Below are 15,128 nucleotides of genomic sequence, written 5' to 3'. Positions count from 1 at the left end.
ACTCACATACACACACATCGACTCTGTCAGATGAGCTTGAGCAAAGCTGGGGGGGGGGGGGGGTTACCGAGGTTGCTGATGAACACAACTACAAGGTCAAAGGGTTCCCGACACATTGTAGCCCCATCAGGACTCTCTTTCACTGCGCCTCAATAATTAACCCTCGCCCCCCACTTTGTGTACCAGCGCTTTCTTGAGGTGGCCGACAATGGTGACAGTATAAAAAGCCTATATCGATTGTATTAACAGGCCTACGCATGCAAAGTGGAAAAAACACGGCTTACCTCAGGGGAGGGTGGAATCCAGTAGAGGAGCGTTACGACCAGAGAGATGCCTCTTTGGAATTCGAATTGAATTTGGAGACATTCTTAGGCTTGGCACGACCTCCAGACCCGGCAAACTTGAGAATCCAGAGTGAATGTGGGCGCCAAGTAAGAGCATGTTATCTTTTTGGTTTTTTTTCTGACTCATTCGCACCAACTAGATGCCCACATCTCAGCTGAACTCTGCATGACGTGTACTTAACTGAGCACGTGCGTGGTCCTGGGGACTCACACTGAGTGTCTGGATGTTGTCAGAGGATGATAACAACCCTGCAGAGCCAGTTTAAAGGGAAAGTCCTGCGGAAGGGGTCCCAACAATTGACCGAATGGTCTTAGTGGTATAAACTGCGAGTATCGAGAGCATCGTCATGCCATTTTTTCGAGGTTTAGATGGTTGAAAATAAGATGGCCGCCTTATTCAGACAGGGTTGCCCTGACGGCTTCATTTACTCTGTAGCCTCTGTCTTGATTTCTTGTATAGTAGTTTCAAAGATGGCTGCAGGTACAAACGTTCTCGAGCTGACTACGACGAACTGGGCTGGCAACATAGTCTTCCATAGAGATGTCCTCCAAGAGGCGGATTCGGTGGAAAAGATCCGCACCCTGGTGAAATCTAAAGGAAAGGTGAAGGCGCTAGGCTCTGGGCACTGCTTCAACACAATAGCAGACACTGATGACAACCAGCTGTCGCTAAAGCCGATGCATAAAGTGTTAGCCCTCGACGACAAGGCCCGCACAGTGACGGTGGACGCAGGCATCACATACGCTCAGCTCTGCCCATACCTGGATAGCAAGGGCTTTGCGCTCCACAACCTGGCCTCACTCCTGGACACCACAGTTGCCGGTGCCATCAGCACTGCCACGCACGGCTCGGGCAATAAAAACGGGAACCTCGCTACTGCCGTCTACGCCCTTGAATTCGTCCATGCAAACGGAGATGTGGTGAAATATTCACGCGGATCATCTCATTCGGACGAATTAAATCCCATTCAGGCAGTCGTGGTCGGACTAGGAGCTCTTGGCGTCATCACCCGGATCACCCTGGACATTCAACCGACCTACACTGTGCGTCAGTGGGTATACGAAAATTTACCCCTCGAGGAACTGGCAGAAAACTTCGACGCCATTACGTCGGGCGGATACAGCGTCAGTTTCTTCACCGACTGGCAGAAGAAGCGCATCAAGCAGCTTTGGATCAAAGTCCGGGAGGGTTACGGACAGCCATTCTGGGGCCCCAAGAAATACTTCGGCGCGACCCTTGCTACACGAAAGCTTCATCCTATCGAAGGATTTAATGCGGCGAATTGTACCGATCAACTAGGCATACCCGGGCCGTGGTACGACCGTCTGCCGCACTTTCGCCTGGGAAGCATCCCGAGCGCGGGAGACGAACTGCAATCAGAGTATATCGTGGCTCGCAGCGACGCGGTGGATGCGATTCTGGCGGTAGAGACCCTGGGAAACCAGATCGGCCCGCATCTCTTCGTCTCCGAGATCCGCACCATCGCAGCCGACGACCTGTGGATGAGCACCGCGTATGGGCGTCAGAGCGTGGCCATTCACTTCACTTGGAAGAACGAATTGGCAGCAGTGCAGCGCTTGATGACTCTGATCGAGGGCAAACTCGCTCCCTTCCACCCTCGTCCTCACTGGGGCAAGCTCTTCACTGTGCCCCCGGCTGAGCTCCACTCTGAGTACGAAAAGCTCCCTAGTTTTCTTCGCATGGCCGATGAACACGATCCTTCCGGCAAGTTCCGCAACGACTTCCTCGACACCAACCTCTTCTCCTCTTGAAGCCCTCCCGTGTCTCTCTCTCGCTCGCTCGATCTCTCTCGGAAACAAGCCAGTGGGAACAATTCACAGCAGCGGCAGCAGCGAATCATCAACATCCTCAGCGAATTAATTCTACTTTCTCGCCATGGCAGTTCCGTGTCTTCTTCGATTAGGATTTCGTCGTGCTCACAATCCAACGGGGTTCTGTACAGTGTTCCCCCCATTCGAACCTTGAGCCCGGTTGTGGGGAACGTTTTGCCACGGTGGACAGTTATCCATTGTTTGGACCTTGGAAAGTCTCACAAGAAGAAGTATTATTGTTAAAACTAATAACATCATGCATACCATTTAGATGTGAAATTGTAACATAGGAAAGGATCATCTTTCCAAATAAACATATATGTATGTTTCTTTATATATATATAAAAGAGGAATTTTTTCTCATTTAATTGGTGTAATAAAATTAATATTGTGATGAGATATCCCCTTCATCAGCATTTCATTGAAGTTGCTGATAATTTGTTAATTTGTGCCTTAGAATGTTGTGCAACGTGTCAGAGTTTTGTATCTTTTATATGACATAGTTTAGGGATAAATTAGAAGAGACATAAACCATCTCTTATTGGTTGCATATCTCATTATTTGGATCAATTAGAGATCAAAATCTGCATGAAGTTGCTAAGAGTAGCACTACAAGATCACTAGGCATGGAGCTTGGAAGCTCCCAGTGATTTAGTAAACTAATAAATATTTTCCATTGGGCACCTTTTTTGTGGCCAACTACATCGATTTCTGCTGGTACAATGTGATGGAATGCACATATACATAAATATGCAATATTTTAATACAATAAGGAGATTATTATTTTATCAATAAATTCATTGTGTGTGTGTGTGTGTGTGTGTGTTTTTATTATTATTATTATTATTTTAATTGAAAGTCAACAGCATTGATTGACATGGTGTTTGAACATTCCTAAAATACTGTTGACTTGTTACATCACAATGTGCTTGTAAAAACATAACGAAAAGTCACAATGCAACTTGTTGTCACATCTCTCTTATCTTGATCAATATCTCTTCTTGTAAGTGACAGATTCAGTCATAAAATGAAATTGTATCCAATAAATCTACATGGAAAGCAAGGCACAGTATTTTGATATTTTAGGTGAACAAAATTGGATTTTTGTATTTGGCAAGGAATACAAATTGGCTGCAAACTCTATTATATCTTCTTCAACCAAGTAAAATAAATCAGATTATGACCCCCAATGATTTTTTGTGGGGAGACAACTGCCACCTTCACAAATGCAATGCCAGATAACTTTTAAGACAACAGTTTTCCATCACTCCAATTTAAAAATTACAAAATGGTATAAAATTCTCCAAAGAGATTTTGGACTAAAGTAGAACAAATGAAAAAACAGTACAAAATTTAGAAAGTAAATAATCATCTCTTTATTTGGGTTAAAAGGCATTGTTGCAGGCAAAATGTTATCACATATCATTGTTTTTTTTAGATCGGTGTAATTAAACAATTAGTCTACTTATGGGCATCATGAAAGACAAACCTTTGCATTGGAAGTGAAACATGCACAGCAAGACTAAATCTCTGTCAATCATGTCGTTCTTATCAAGACAACTTGTAATATCAATATTAACATTTTATGCACATGACTTTTTTTTTAATTAATGATTTAATAAAATAATTTTACCAAAGCATAATCTCTTTGTCATGCATGTGTTATTGCTTTTGACAATCATTATGAATTGATACTTCTGAATGACTCAAACTCAATAGAAAAGCAAACCCTAACACATGACAAACAACAAATATTAGACTAGAAAATAGCATTTTATAAATGATTGATCACATGTGAATGACTGTCATTAAACAAAACCTCAAAGTATATATGTATATATTACTGATTTGAAACAAACAGAATTGGGGTATGCAGAATGTGAATATAATCTTCCCTACACACCAAAGAAATATAGTGCCAATTTAACTTTAGATACATGGTAGGACCAGAACAAAATATATCTTTTGTCTCCCCATATTTTCTTAAAGGACCTCCATAAGTTCTTTAGAGGATGTAGATGCTGTGATATTGTTTTGACAATGACCCATACCACTTTTGCATAGTCAATCATATCCTTCTATTTAGCATAGTTATTTATACATAATTGGTTCTCACAACAATTGATGTTGTTGAAGGATATGTTGCTTTGTTCTCTTCATATATCCTATCACACACTATATATATAATATAATATTTGATATTTTTAATTGAGTTTATTCTATTTTAACCATGGATGTTAATAGCCAAAATACATTAAAGCAGATTCATTTGTATTTGAATTAATTTTTTTGCACCACGTGTACACTGCAACAATTCTAAAGAAAATAAACCACAAATAATTAAAAAAAAAGTAAAAAATAAATCTACATTGGCTTCAATCACAATTTATTTAAGATTAGGAAATTTAAAACCATTACATAACTACCAAGGCTTTAAGAGCTTTTTCATACTCATAATAACTATTAATATACTATAATAAACATCTTTCCATGTCTTGTTTGTATTTCATGAAATTAACACATGACCATTCTATTAAGCTATAATAATATTAAACTGCAAAAAAAAATTAAAGTTAAACTCTAAAAAAATATATTAATTACTTTGATTGCAGTTAGTACAATTGATGTCACTTCATTAAAAGAAATTATAATAGTATATTATGTAGTATTTTCAAAACTAATTAAAATATAAATATTTATTAACTTAAAATTATAAATTTATATCTATCTCTGATTACAAAAAAGTGTTGATTTTAAATATGTGTTTAAAAAAAATCATTTTAGAAATCCATATTCTTAAAAGAAAAAAAAATGATTTTTAAGTGCTTCTTTTTTATACAATGCATCTTTAAAAATACATAAATCATCTTCTAATTTCATTGTAAATTAAATTATAAGTATAAAATATTGGAGTCTAATATATATATATATATATATATATATATATATATAAAGATCTTCTATTGCATAAAAACATTGGAATGCAAATAATTACAAAAATTCCTACATTCTTGGTCAAGAGACCATATTTTTGATTGAAAATCAACTAGACAATATCTTAATATATTAAATGATATTATTTATTTATTTAATTTAAATCAAGAATATACCTTTAAATTTGCATCATGCAATTTCACAACTCTTATATAAGTATTTTGTATATTTTTGGTTTATAATAGATTTTTTAAAAAGACTATAATTTGTCTTGTATAATTAATTATACATGCTTACAATATAAATAAATTTGTTAAAGAGATCAATTATATGTTTCAAAGTTTTTTTTTTTTTTTTTTTTTTTTTTTGATAAATAAGAGTCTTGTAGATCTTTAATATTGCAATTTTCAAAAAATAAAAATTTGACATATAGAATTTTTTTAATTAGAAAGTTTAAATATAATATCTTAAAAAATTATAAATTCTATTATTTTTTGTACTAAATTATATATTTTGACTTTAGTTATGTGAAACAACTCATAAAAACACAACTCAAGGGAGATCAATCAATGGGATTAACTACAAGAGACAAAAAAACATCTCTAATTGGTTGCATATCTCATTGTTTTTATCAAAAGTGAAGAAAAAATGAGGCAATATCTCAACTTTTGATCAATTAGAGATCAAAATTTGCATGATGTTGCTACAGATGAATGAGAATAGCATTGCAAGATCATTAGATGTAGAGCTCAAAAGCTTCCAATTGAGAGTGTGAGAAATCATTCTATGTGTTCCTCATACTGTTGTGAGAGCAACGCACCAAGCACATTTTGCCATCTAATACCAAAAACATTCATATCATAAGTTATATTATGTTGAAAGGAACGAAAGTCCTGAATTTGCATTTTGTATTATGGTATGTAATCATAGAAACAAACTATTTTGAAGACCCTAGCAAAGACATGATGTATCAAACAATTATCTAATATTGGCTATCTACATGATTACTTGGTGAGTTGCTCTCACAACAGTTCAATGTGTCTGCTCATGATAATTTGTTCAATACAATTACAAAGTTAACTAATTTTTTGCATATTTTCCATGACAACCACACAAGTTCAACTGCATACATATATACATACACACACATGAAATGTATGTATATCTTACTACATTGATGGTAAACCGTGGATGAAACTCAGGAAGCGAAGAAATCCATGATTCAATCAAGAGTAGGAGTGATGAGAGGTGAAGCGAATTGGCGGCCTAGAAAGGAGCCCAAAGTGGTGATGAAGACTGAAATAGGTGGAGGATGGTCGAGGTTGAGACTGCACAAACAAGGCTCTATCCGATGCAGCGCATCGCTAGCCTTGCGCTGAAAAGCGAACAGCGAAGGGAATCAATCTCATGTCGCGTAATCAGTAAAAGCCAAGCAACGACGAATCTGAAGAGCAGGAACAAGCGAAGGAAGGGAGTGGAGGAAGAAGAAGATGTCCGAAGAGGAGGGAGGGAGGGAGATGAGGACGCGGACACAGAGCCAGGAGCTGCAATGGAATTGTGAGCAACGTGCGGCCCCCGAGCCCGCTCCATCGTCGCGTCCGCTGCAGACGCGCGGGAGAAGGGGTGGGGAGGGGAGGGAGGCGAATGCGGCGAGGTAGGTCGGGACAGCCTCGGGGGTCAGGTTCGACATCTAGAAGGATCGACGACCACCTCATGATACCGCTATGGTGAGTCCATAGCGTGCACAGCAGGGTTTGGTGGAGCAGGAGGTCTGGGCCCGAGGCTCCCGTTTGGGTAGGTCTGGGCACAGGCTTGGAAAACGAAGAAAGAGCGGTTCAAACAGTTTTCGACGGCACGGCACGGCACGGCAATTGTGGGGACTGGTGGTGCGTGCCCTGTTTTTCCTATGGGGATCTGCGTTTCTCGAGCGGCTTCGGAATTCACAGCGGCGTGAAAACGTGCTTCTTTTTCGTCCGGCAAGAGGTTCATTTCTGCGAATGCTGTATCGACGTGTGGCAATAACGATGGGTCCAGGCTTTCAGACAATGTGAGGGAGGGAGGGAGGGGTGGTTCCGTTAGATAGGGAAAAAGCGGATGTGAATGCTGTGCCGTGGTGATGGAATCCGGCTCATTGTGCGAGACGGCATTTTACCACTGACGTACTGCCAAACAAAATTATTAACCAGTGTGGGTAAGCCATGTGTTGGTGCCAGGGAGCATGGTTTGGTTTCCAGGGTTTGGTCGAAAGCCATACAAAGCCTCACGAGATGATGCCATGATCCTATTGTTAATGAAGTGAGTGTCGCACGTTGAGAGAGCTCATGTGGTTGTTGAAGCACTGGGTTTTTGTTTTTTTCAAAGGCGGAAGACGAACGAGCGAGTGAGCGAGAGAGAGAGAGAGAGAGAGAGAGAGAGAGAGAGTGAGACTGAGAGGAGTTCGAAAGCTTTCGTTGAGGGCGGTGCGTTGCGGTGCGGTGTGGTGCGGTGCGTTTATGCGGGAAGAGCGAGGCGAGTAGTGTGTTGGTGTGGAGGTGTTGAAAAAGGAGGAATTGAGACAGACATTGCAGAGCACAGGCGGTCAGGGCATGATGGTGGAATGTGGATTTAGTATGGGTGCTGCCAATACGCTTTCGACCGTGAATGTTCACACTGTGCAGCGCCAAAGCAGTAGTAGCACAGCTAGTGTGGTTCAGAGCAACGCCGGGTTGTCTTTCCCGTGCCAATCAGTGCAGAAGCAGGGGGAACATCATCAGGACTCTGCGCGGTTGCACAGCGACAGCAACTGTGGGGATAGTAAGCAGTCCAGGGCCGAATTCTTGTACGCCAAAGATGCCAGTCGTCGGAAGAGGGTATGTTAGATTGGTTCGCTTGATCCGTGTGCCGTAACTCTCCTTCCAATGAATATGCGAGTAAATGCCCGGGATCCCTGGGATGGCGGACTACTTAAGCCTTGGAGGTGGTTGTAACGATGTGATTTGCTTGTGCTTGGGTAATACGTGACAGATGGATATATTGGTTCGCATTGTTGGTTATACTTCATAGTTTGCGGAGATGGAGTGTGTAAGGGTTAGGATACACGATTTTTTACTTCTGTTGAAAAATCACAAAACTATAATTCTTTATCTGAATAAATTTCAACTCATCATGTGACAAAAGTTGAAGCATCTGATGATTGTGTTACTAGAAACCGTTAGTTGTCTCAGCAGGAAGAAAATGGCATCTTAAAATCTCAGGGTCCGAATTTTATAGCCGGCAAACACTTACCTGCGTCCGCACATTGTTGGATGAAATTTCAGCATTGTCTTTTGAATAGAATTGTGTATTGCTTCACATCTTCAGCCACGAATTGCTCGATTCTCCTGACTAGTTTGAACCCAATTGAAGGTGGGGATAGAGCATCCTATTTAGATACTTTTGAGCACGTATTTAACGTGGGAATTAGGTTGTCAGTTCCTTCGTTACTTTGTCTGGGGCTGAGTTACTCAACGCATATCTCAATTTTCACACACGGTTTGGCTAAGCTTTTGCGGATGTTTTGTTGGTAAATTCTCTCGTAGTGTCCACTGCACAATTCATTTCTCCGTTTCTTTCATGTGCAATTCAAGATTTTCGTATCTGTTCTTACTAGAAGCCATGAAGCCCAAGTTTCCAAAAGATGTTCTGCACTCGTTTTGAGTAAGCTATTCTGTCAATTTGCTTCTTTAGCACGTAAGCATGCGAAGATGCGAGTTGGAGAAAGGAAATGTGCGGAGAGGTTTAGGTGTCTCGCGCAGTCGTTGCATTCTCACAGGTGTTTGGCAATGTGATTCTTCATGTTCCGTCGAATTTTAAAAAGTGATTGTTCACTCTGCCATTTTGCACAGATCTTTTCTGCGATTTTTGTTCTCTGTGTTCTCAGTTGGTATGCTAATTGGATCGTGCATTTGTTCATTCTGCATAGCTTCTTGTTCTCGTAGTCTTTTGCTGAACCCCGGTTGACTTCAATTGTTCATGCGTCCGATTGACCTATGTCTTCTTGAATGGTTCAAGTGAACTTTTAGTGGTAGCCTCTTGCACACCTTAGTTTGAATTGTGAGTAATTCAGAGGCATACCGGTTATTCATTAGAGGTGTGAGTAGGCAATTCTAGTATTGAAACAATACTGAGATGATTATGTGTTTAGGCAAATCGGACTGCAAAGCTGAAACAGTATAAGCTGGACGCTCGCAGGGAGCAGTGGTTATCACAAGGCTCACAAGGTAGAGCTTCTTACACTTGGATCTTTGATAAGTCACAGTTGAATCTAGGAGACAGCATAGCACAGGGATAGAGTCAGGTAGATCTGTATTGTTTCGGTTGTTTGGTCCTCATTTCTTTACTAGTGAAAGGTTTTGTGTAAGTTTGCCCCTCATCTTGTTCTGTGTGTGTGTCCTCCCTGTCTCGTTGGTTTTACCTTGCAATGGTCTATGCCTAAAGGATGGTAGTGGTTTTTTCGGAATTTGGATTCTGTGGAATCTTTTGATCTCTTAAAATTTGATTGATTGATTGATTGAGTTGTTTAGTGTTTAGAAAAGTTTTACTTCAGCGTGCTTCTTGATATTTGAACATGTGGAAGTTGGTGATGCTTGAACTTAGTTTTGTATTTTGAAGCACGGTATAGAGCCCGACATCATCGGTTATCTCTTGGATATCCATGTATGTATAAAGCTATCCTAGTTCGAAGTAGTTTAGTTTCCAGTGGTTTGACTCGTCGACCTTCTAGCTTCTCAGTTAAAGTGTGCTGTCGACTAGTAGAAGAAAGGATGGTCTTGAAATTGGTCCAGAAGAAGATGCTCCTTAAGTAACATCACTACCATCCTGATGATTCCTACGCAAAAGTAGGATATCTATCTGCCTGCGAGTTCATTGTCTCAATAGAGCGTAGTTTGAGATTTCATGTCTCCTTCTCCAGGAAAACAAGGGAATGCAGAACTGCAGCAGCAAAGTAGTCAGCAACAACATAGGAATTGTGAGCACCAACACAAGGCAGGGGATGGAGACTTCAGGGCCCAGGATCGAGCAGGTCCGTCAGGGCACACTCGCAGTCAGGTGGAGGTTTCTAGTGAGTCTACGAGTGGGCAAATACCTGCAGGCTCACCTGCTACACCTTCCCGACCATCTAGCTGTGGTCTTGGTAACGAGGCTAAGAACTCAAAAAAAGAGGTAAGTTCAAGGCGGCTGGACAGTTCCTCTAGGGCACCTCAGTTTTTCGGGGATGGAGAGTCGCAAGTGGGAGATGAACATAAGCAGGACTCGGCCAACAACGGGCGTTCGGTTAGCGATGTAAGCAAGTCGAGGTCTACTAGCTCTTGTGCAAGCAGTAGTTACACTGGAAGCGGTTCCGAAGATAACGGTGGGTCGCATGATGCGGAAGATGATTGGGAATCTGCTTTTGACGCATTGCACGTACAAAGCTCTCCACACCGATCTGATGATCCACACAAGGGTCCTAGTTCCGATCGAGCGCAGCTAAATGAAGGAAAGGAGCTACAGGACAAGAAACATGTTGGTGCCCATTACAATCTGCATCATTCTGATATGCAGAGTGGGCAGCTGAAACCTGAGTACAAGTACAAGAATTCTGGTTTCGGAGGCAGGAGAGGAAACGGCGGAAGGGCTTGGCGGCCTGATGATGTTGCTCGACCTCCAACGCTTCCAAGACTTGCGAAGCAGCACTCTTATCCGAATCACTCAAGCAACAACAGTTACCAAGGGTGGGGTAACATGCACGGTAATTTGTGGGCGGATGAACTTGCGACACCATCTTCTTGCCCTATCTGCACTGAGGAGCTTGACGTGACAGATTCATCGTACATTCCCTGCACATGTGGCTTCCAATTGTGTCTGTTCTGTTACCACAGAATCTCTTCAGATGATGGGCGCTGTCCAGGCTGTAGAAAAGCTTACAACCCTGATTCGGCTGTGAAGCTTTCGCGTTCGTCCTCTGTATGGCTACGAGTTTGATTATGGACTGTCGGTGTATGACACTTGTGGAATAAGAGGAGGATATCAGAACGTGTTTTACTACTAGTGACACAGGTGTGAGCGTATGGGTGCAGCAAGGATAACTTATGTAGCATATTGGCTTGGGTTTTACAGAAATCAATAAATCTGTCTATTGAGTATCATTGTGTGCCTCTATTTTGCAAACTAGCATTCTACTTACAGATTAGCTCAATATAGTCTAGTGATACAGAGAGGGTTTGTTTTATCTCGGCTATCTTAAATCAATTATTTGGATACTTATTCATCGACTTTCCTTGCAATCTCCTTTTTCATATGCATACAGCATTGTGTATGCGGTCGTAGTATACTTCTAATTTCTAGATTTTCGATGTCCTCTTCAGCATAACTCCTATTCGCACTGGATTTGAATGAACGTTGATGCGCTTGGCAAGTGAGACTTTCGAAAAAGTACTAACGGAGCCTGTCTGTTTCGTCGTGGTTAATGCATTCTTCTCCGTTTGAAAGTGGACATTATCTGACGAATTTCTGTTTGTTTCGTTGTATTATATTTGTTTGTTTGATTATTCACACTAGAGTTTTATTATTCATATCGATTATTTCTGCATTTTACTCGATTAATTTGCAATCGACTTTGCATAGTTCTTGGCATTGAGATGGAAGAATATATCTTTGTTTCGAGAAAAATCCTATTTGTTCACTATTGAAAATTTCTCAAACCTGCAGCAGTTGAATGAATTTTTTCCAGGTAGGTTCTTGGTCCAACTCCACAATACTTAGTAGTTTCCATCAGCGTGTGCGCAATCGTGAGATGTATACCTACCGAATTAAGACAGAAAATGGCCTTTATTGAATATAATAGAATAACATGATGTTACTGTTCAAATCCAGTAATTTACTAATAACGACGTTTAAGCTACAGAACCTTAAGCCATCGTCTGGTGTAAACCAACACAGGACTTAGTTTATGTACATGGCTAAAGAATAACAGAACAGAACTAGTATCCTTAAGAAGATCGACTGTGTTACAAACAACACAAACCATTCACGGCTGACGCATCGCTAAAGTTACTACACAAGGACTTGAGTGACAGCGAGAGCACCGAATTCCATCATGAACAAGGATGTCACGAAGTCCTAATGTAGTAAAATATAACATTAAGCGCACAAATGTATCGGTGACACTTATTGACTACAACGAAATGACTTCAATGGTAAATATTACGGAGCAATACGCCTTCAATGGATATACCAGGTCCAAATCCCAAGGCAACCGTCCAATCTCTACCTGCAACCCTTCCCTTCTTCCTAAACTCGTCCAGCACAAAGAACACACTCGCAGAACTCATGTTTCCTTTGTTCTCCAGCACAGATCTGCTCATTAACATCACACATCAAAACCAGGTTGTTGTTTTGTAATAGTGATTGTAAAGGACGTGCGCGTTCAAACATTCAACCGCATTTGCTGGACCTTAATTGAAGTCTAGTATGTGCATATGCATAAATATACACACACATGCACAAGTATGTAAATAAATAAATAATTAAATAAATGAAAGTACCTGCTATTCTCGAGCTGGTCGGGTAGGAGCCCGCAAACCTTTTCGATAGCATCGAGAATGGGCTTGCCGCCAGGATGAGCAGCCCAGCCGACAGAGGCGAAGTCCAGGCCAAACTCATCGAGGAGACTCTTCATAAAGACACCAGTACTAGAAGAGACGTTCTTAGGCACATCTTTTTCCAAATTAGCGTCAAGACCATGCTGGGTGATCATGACTGATATGCTCTTGGAGGTGTTCGGTATAATCGTGGACTTGCATCTGATCATCTCGAAGAATGGTACCTCCGTTTTCGAGGGTTGACCCACCACAACGGCTCCAGCGCCGTCGCCGAAAATTGTGAGCGTCACGATGTTATTCAGTCGCGTGAACGCTGGGTCGATGTTCTGCGCCTGCACGGAGCTGAGCTCAGTGCACACAATCAATACCCGGTGCTTGGGGTCCGCTTCCGCAATTTCACAGGCAGTGCGAAGCCCGATGACTCCCCCGTGACAACCGAGAAACGAAACGAAGTAATGTTTCACATTTGGGGACAAGTTTAGCGCCTCAAGCAGGCGATAATCAATGGCTGGTGTGAGCATTCCAGTAGAGGAGAAGACGATCAAGTGGGTAATCGCAGATCTGTCGCCACCCCAGTCCTTCAGTGCCCTCTCTGAACATTCTATAGAGATATTCATGCCTTGCTTCTCGAAGAGCTTAAAGCGGTCGTCCAAGGAAGGCTCACCGAAATTGTAGATGTTGGGGTATCCGGCGTAGACTTCATCTGCGGTTACAGCAGTGTGCTTCTTCTTTATGCCGGATGCTTTACCTAGAGCATCGTATTCACGTAGTAGTCAGTTACGTATTCACAAACATTGTGAAAGTGCGGTTTAAGCACCATCATGACCTTCTATCGAAGTTTATGACATTGACAATGTGATTGAAGCATTTTAGACAACTAACTCAAAATACGCATGCCATCCTCTGTGTCTTGAGGCCACAATGCCACACTGCAGCTTGATTGCCATGATCAAGTTAAGAGTTCTTGTAAGTTAACTGAAGTTGAACAGCTCAAATTCATAAACCTAGTACAGTTTGTAGGCTGGAAAGCAATGGACGCGAGCAAGTGAGAGAAAGTTTTGGATGCTTCTTACAGATACGGTCTACAAACACTTCGGCCCCAGGAGGCCCATTGAACTCAGGCTTTGCCAGAATCTTCGCAAACTCATCCATTTTGTATGTGTGCGGAGGATTGGCAGTCCCCATGCCCAGTATACCAGGCGGCCTTTGCTCCACCAGTTTTACTGCATACGGCACATAACCCTCGCACCTTATGTCATTGGTGTTAGTATGCGCCGCAACGCCGTTGCTTTCAGTGCCCAAGTCTGACATGATTTTGATTTCTATTCCAGCCTTGGTGTCCTTGAGTCCATCGTCTCGGCAGCGGACATGCACTCCATTGCCGTTCTGCACCACCAGATCACTCAAGGACTTCATCACCGCACCTGTATTGGCGAGACTCGGCTCTTCCACCGCGGAGTCGGATGCTGGTGCCATGATACAAGAAACTGAATGGTTGGAGAAAAACAAAAGTAGATAAAAAAGAGGAAGAAGAAACAGGAACTGCTCAAGACCGTCGGTTGTCTTCGCCGAAGGTTGGTCACAATGAAGACACCGAGTCTGAGCTTGAGCAGACAAGAAAGAAGGTTTCAATGGGCAGCATTTAAGTTGACTGGAAGCTTAGTGTACATGGCATGAAGACTAGCAGATATACATGTGACTGCGAAGCGGAGGATTCATGTAGACTTCAATGCTTGTACTGGTCTCACAGGCTCTGCAGTCTAGTTGCATCTGACCCCTCCGCCAGGGGCTAGCTCGTCTTTATAGCTCAAGAGGGTCATCCTTTTGCGACTAATATAAGCTCATTGTTAATCCAAAAGCTTCGATTCCTCCTCAGCTTCTGAAAACATATCACTTTTTTACAACCACAATTTAAGTGGCACTCCCAGGAGAGTTCCCAAAGGTCATGAACGAACTAGCTCGCTACGTGTGGACATTGTACACACTGAACAAATCAGTCCCATCTAAGCTTTCGGATGATTTTCCACGTAAATGGCTTACAAAATGAACTAAAATCCTCACCAACAATCCTGAGTTCAAGTAATGGTGGTGACACTTCATTAAGCACGGTCCAATCCACGTCAACTTTTGCATCCTCGGAATTAAGAATGAGCGTGATAGCAGAACTTCGCATCCAGCCTGCTGCATGTGAACGGAAGCCGTGCATGAGAGGGTAAGCGTGATCAGGTTCACCACCACCCTACACCCTCCCTGCATGTTTACAACGTTACCGTGGGTTCTGAGATTTATTTTATTTATCTTATTATTTATTTTTTTAATCTCTTGGGCAATGTGGCATCTAGTCCCACCAGCGATGGGTGTGAACGTTTCATGATATCATTCCGAAAGGATCCCAGGGCTTGCGGTGACTTACACC

General features: G+C 41.9%; 3 protein-coding genes across 3 annotated transcripts; 2 read left to right on the top strand and 1 right to left on the bottom strand.

Annotated features, from left to right (window-relative positions):
* Window positions 1–815: 815 nt before the first annotated feature.
* LOC112291844 (uncharacterized) lies at window positions 816–2,117 on the top strand. Its single transcript, XM_024539757.1, has one exon. It carries the CDS (start codon window positions 816–818, stop codon window positions 2,115–2,117), a length of 1,302 nt encoding a protein of 433 aa, XP_024395525.1.
* A 5,269-nt stretch (window positions 2,118–7,386) lies between these two features.
* LOC112291688 (uncharacterized) lies at window positions 7,387–11,257 on the top strand. Its single transcript, XM_024539485.3, has 3 exons — window positions 7,387–7,960; window positions 9,274–9,349; window positions 10,042–11,257. The coding sequence occupies exons 1-3, from the start codon at window positions 7,697–7,699 to the stop codon at window positions 11,091–11,093; spliced, it is 1,392 nt and encodes a 463-aa protein (XP_024395253.1). The 5' UTR covers window positions 7,387–7,696; the 3' UTR covers window positions 11,094–11,257.
* A 663-nt stretch (window positions 11,258–11,920) lies between these two features.
* Window positions 11,921–14,472, bottom strand: LOC112291689 (3-oxoglutaric acid synthase 1). The gene is made up of 3 exons (XM_024539486.3): window positions 13,786–14,472; window positions 12,656–13,460; window positions 11,921–12,467 (listed from the first exon to the last, which is right to left on the bottom strand). The coding sequence occupies exons 1-3, from the start codon at window positions 14,186–14,188 to the stop codon at window positions 12,302–12,304; spliced, it is 1,374 nt and encodes a 457-aa protein (XP_024395254.1). The 5' UTR covers window positions 14,189–14,472; the 3' UTR covers window positions 11,921–12,301.
* Window positions 14,473–15,128: the final 656 nt, after the last annotated feature.

Source organism: Physcomitrium patens, chromosome 14 (genome assembly GCF_059467195.1).
Source record: "Physcomitrium patens ecotype Gransden chromosome 14, ASM5946719v1, whole genome shotgun sequence".
NCBI lineage: Eukaryota > Viridiplantae > Streptophyta > Bryopsida > Funariales > Funariaceae > Physcomitrium > Physcomitrium patens.
This window is presented reverse-complemented; position numbering and strand designations above follow the sequence as displayed.

Excerpts from the sequence above, each read along its gene's own strand:
- LOC112291689 (XM_024539486.3), bottom strand. The coding sequence starts at position 14,188 with ATGGCACCAGCATCCGACTCCGCGGTGGAAGAGCCGAGTCTCGCCAAT. Across the intron at positions 13,461-13,785 it reads AGTGTTTGTAGACCGTATCT|GTAAAGCATCCGGCATAAAG; the intron begins GTAAGAAGCATC and ends ACGATGCTCTAG. Across the intron at positions 12,468-12,655 it reads GACCAGCTCGAGAATAGCAG|ATCTGTGCTGGAGAACAAAG; the intron begins GTACTTTCATTT and ends GTTAATGAGCAG.
- LOC112291844 (XM_024539757.1), top strand. The coding sequence starts at position 816 with ATGGCTGCAGGTACAAACGTTCTCGAGCTGACTACGACGAACTGGGCT.
- LOC112291688 (XM_024539485.3), top strand. The coding sequence starts at position 7,697 with ATGATGGTGGAATGTGGATTTAGTATGGGTGCTGCCAATACGCTTTCG. Across the intron at positions 7,961-9,273 it reads ATGCCAGTCGTCGGAAGAGG|GCAAATCGGACTGCAAAGCT; the intron begins GTATGTTAGATT and ends TTATGTGTTTAG. Across the intron at positions 9,350-10,041 it reads GTTATCACAAGGCTCACAAG|GAAAACAAGGGAATGCAGAA; the intron begins GTAGAGCTTCTT and ends CTCCTTCTCCAG.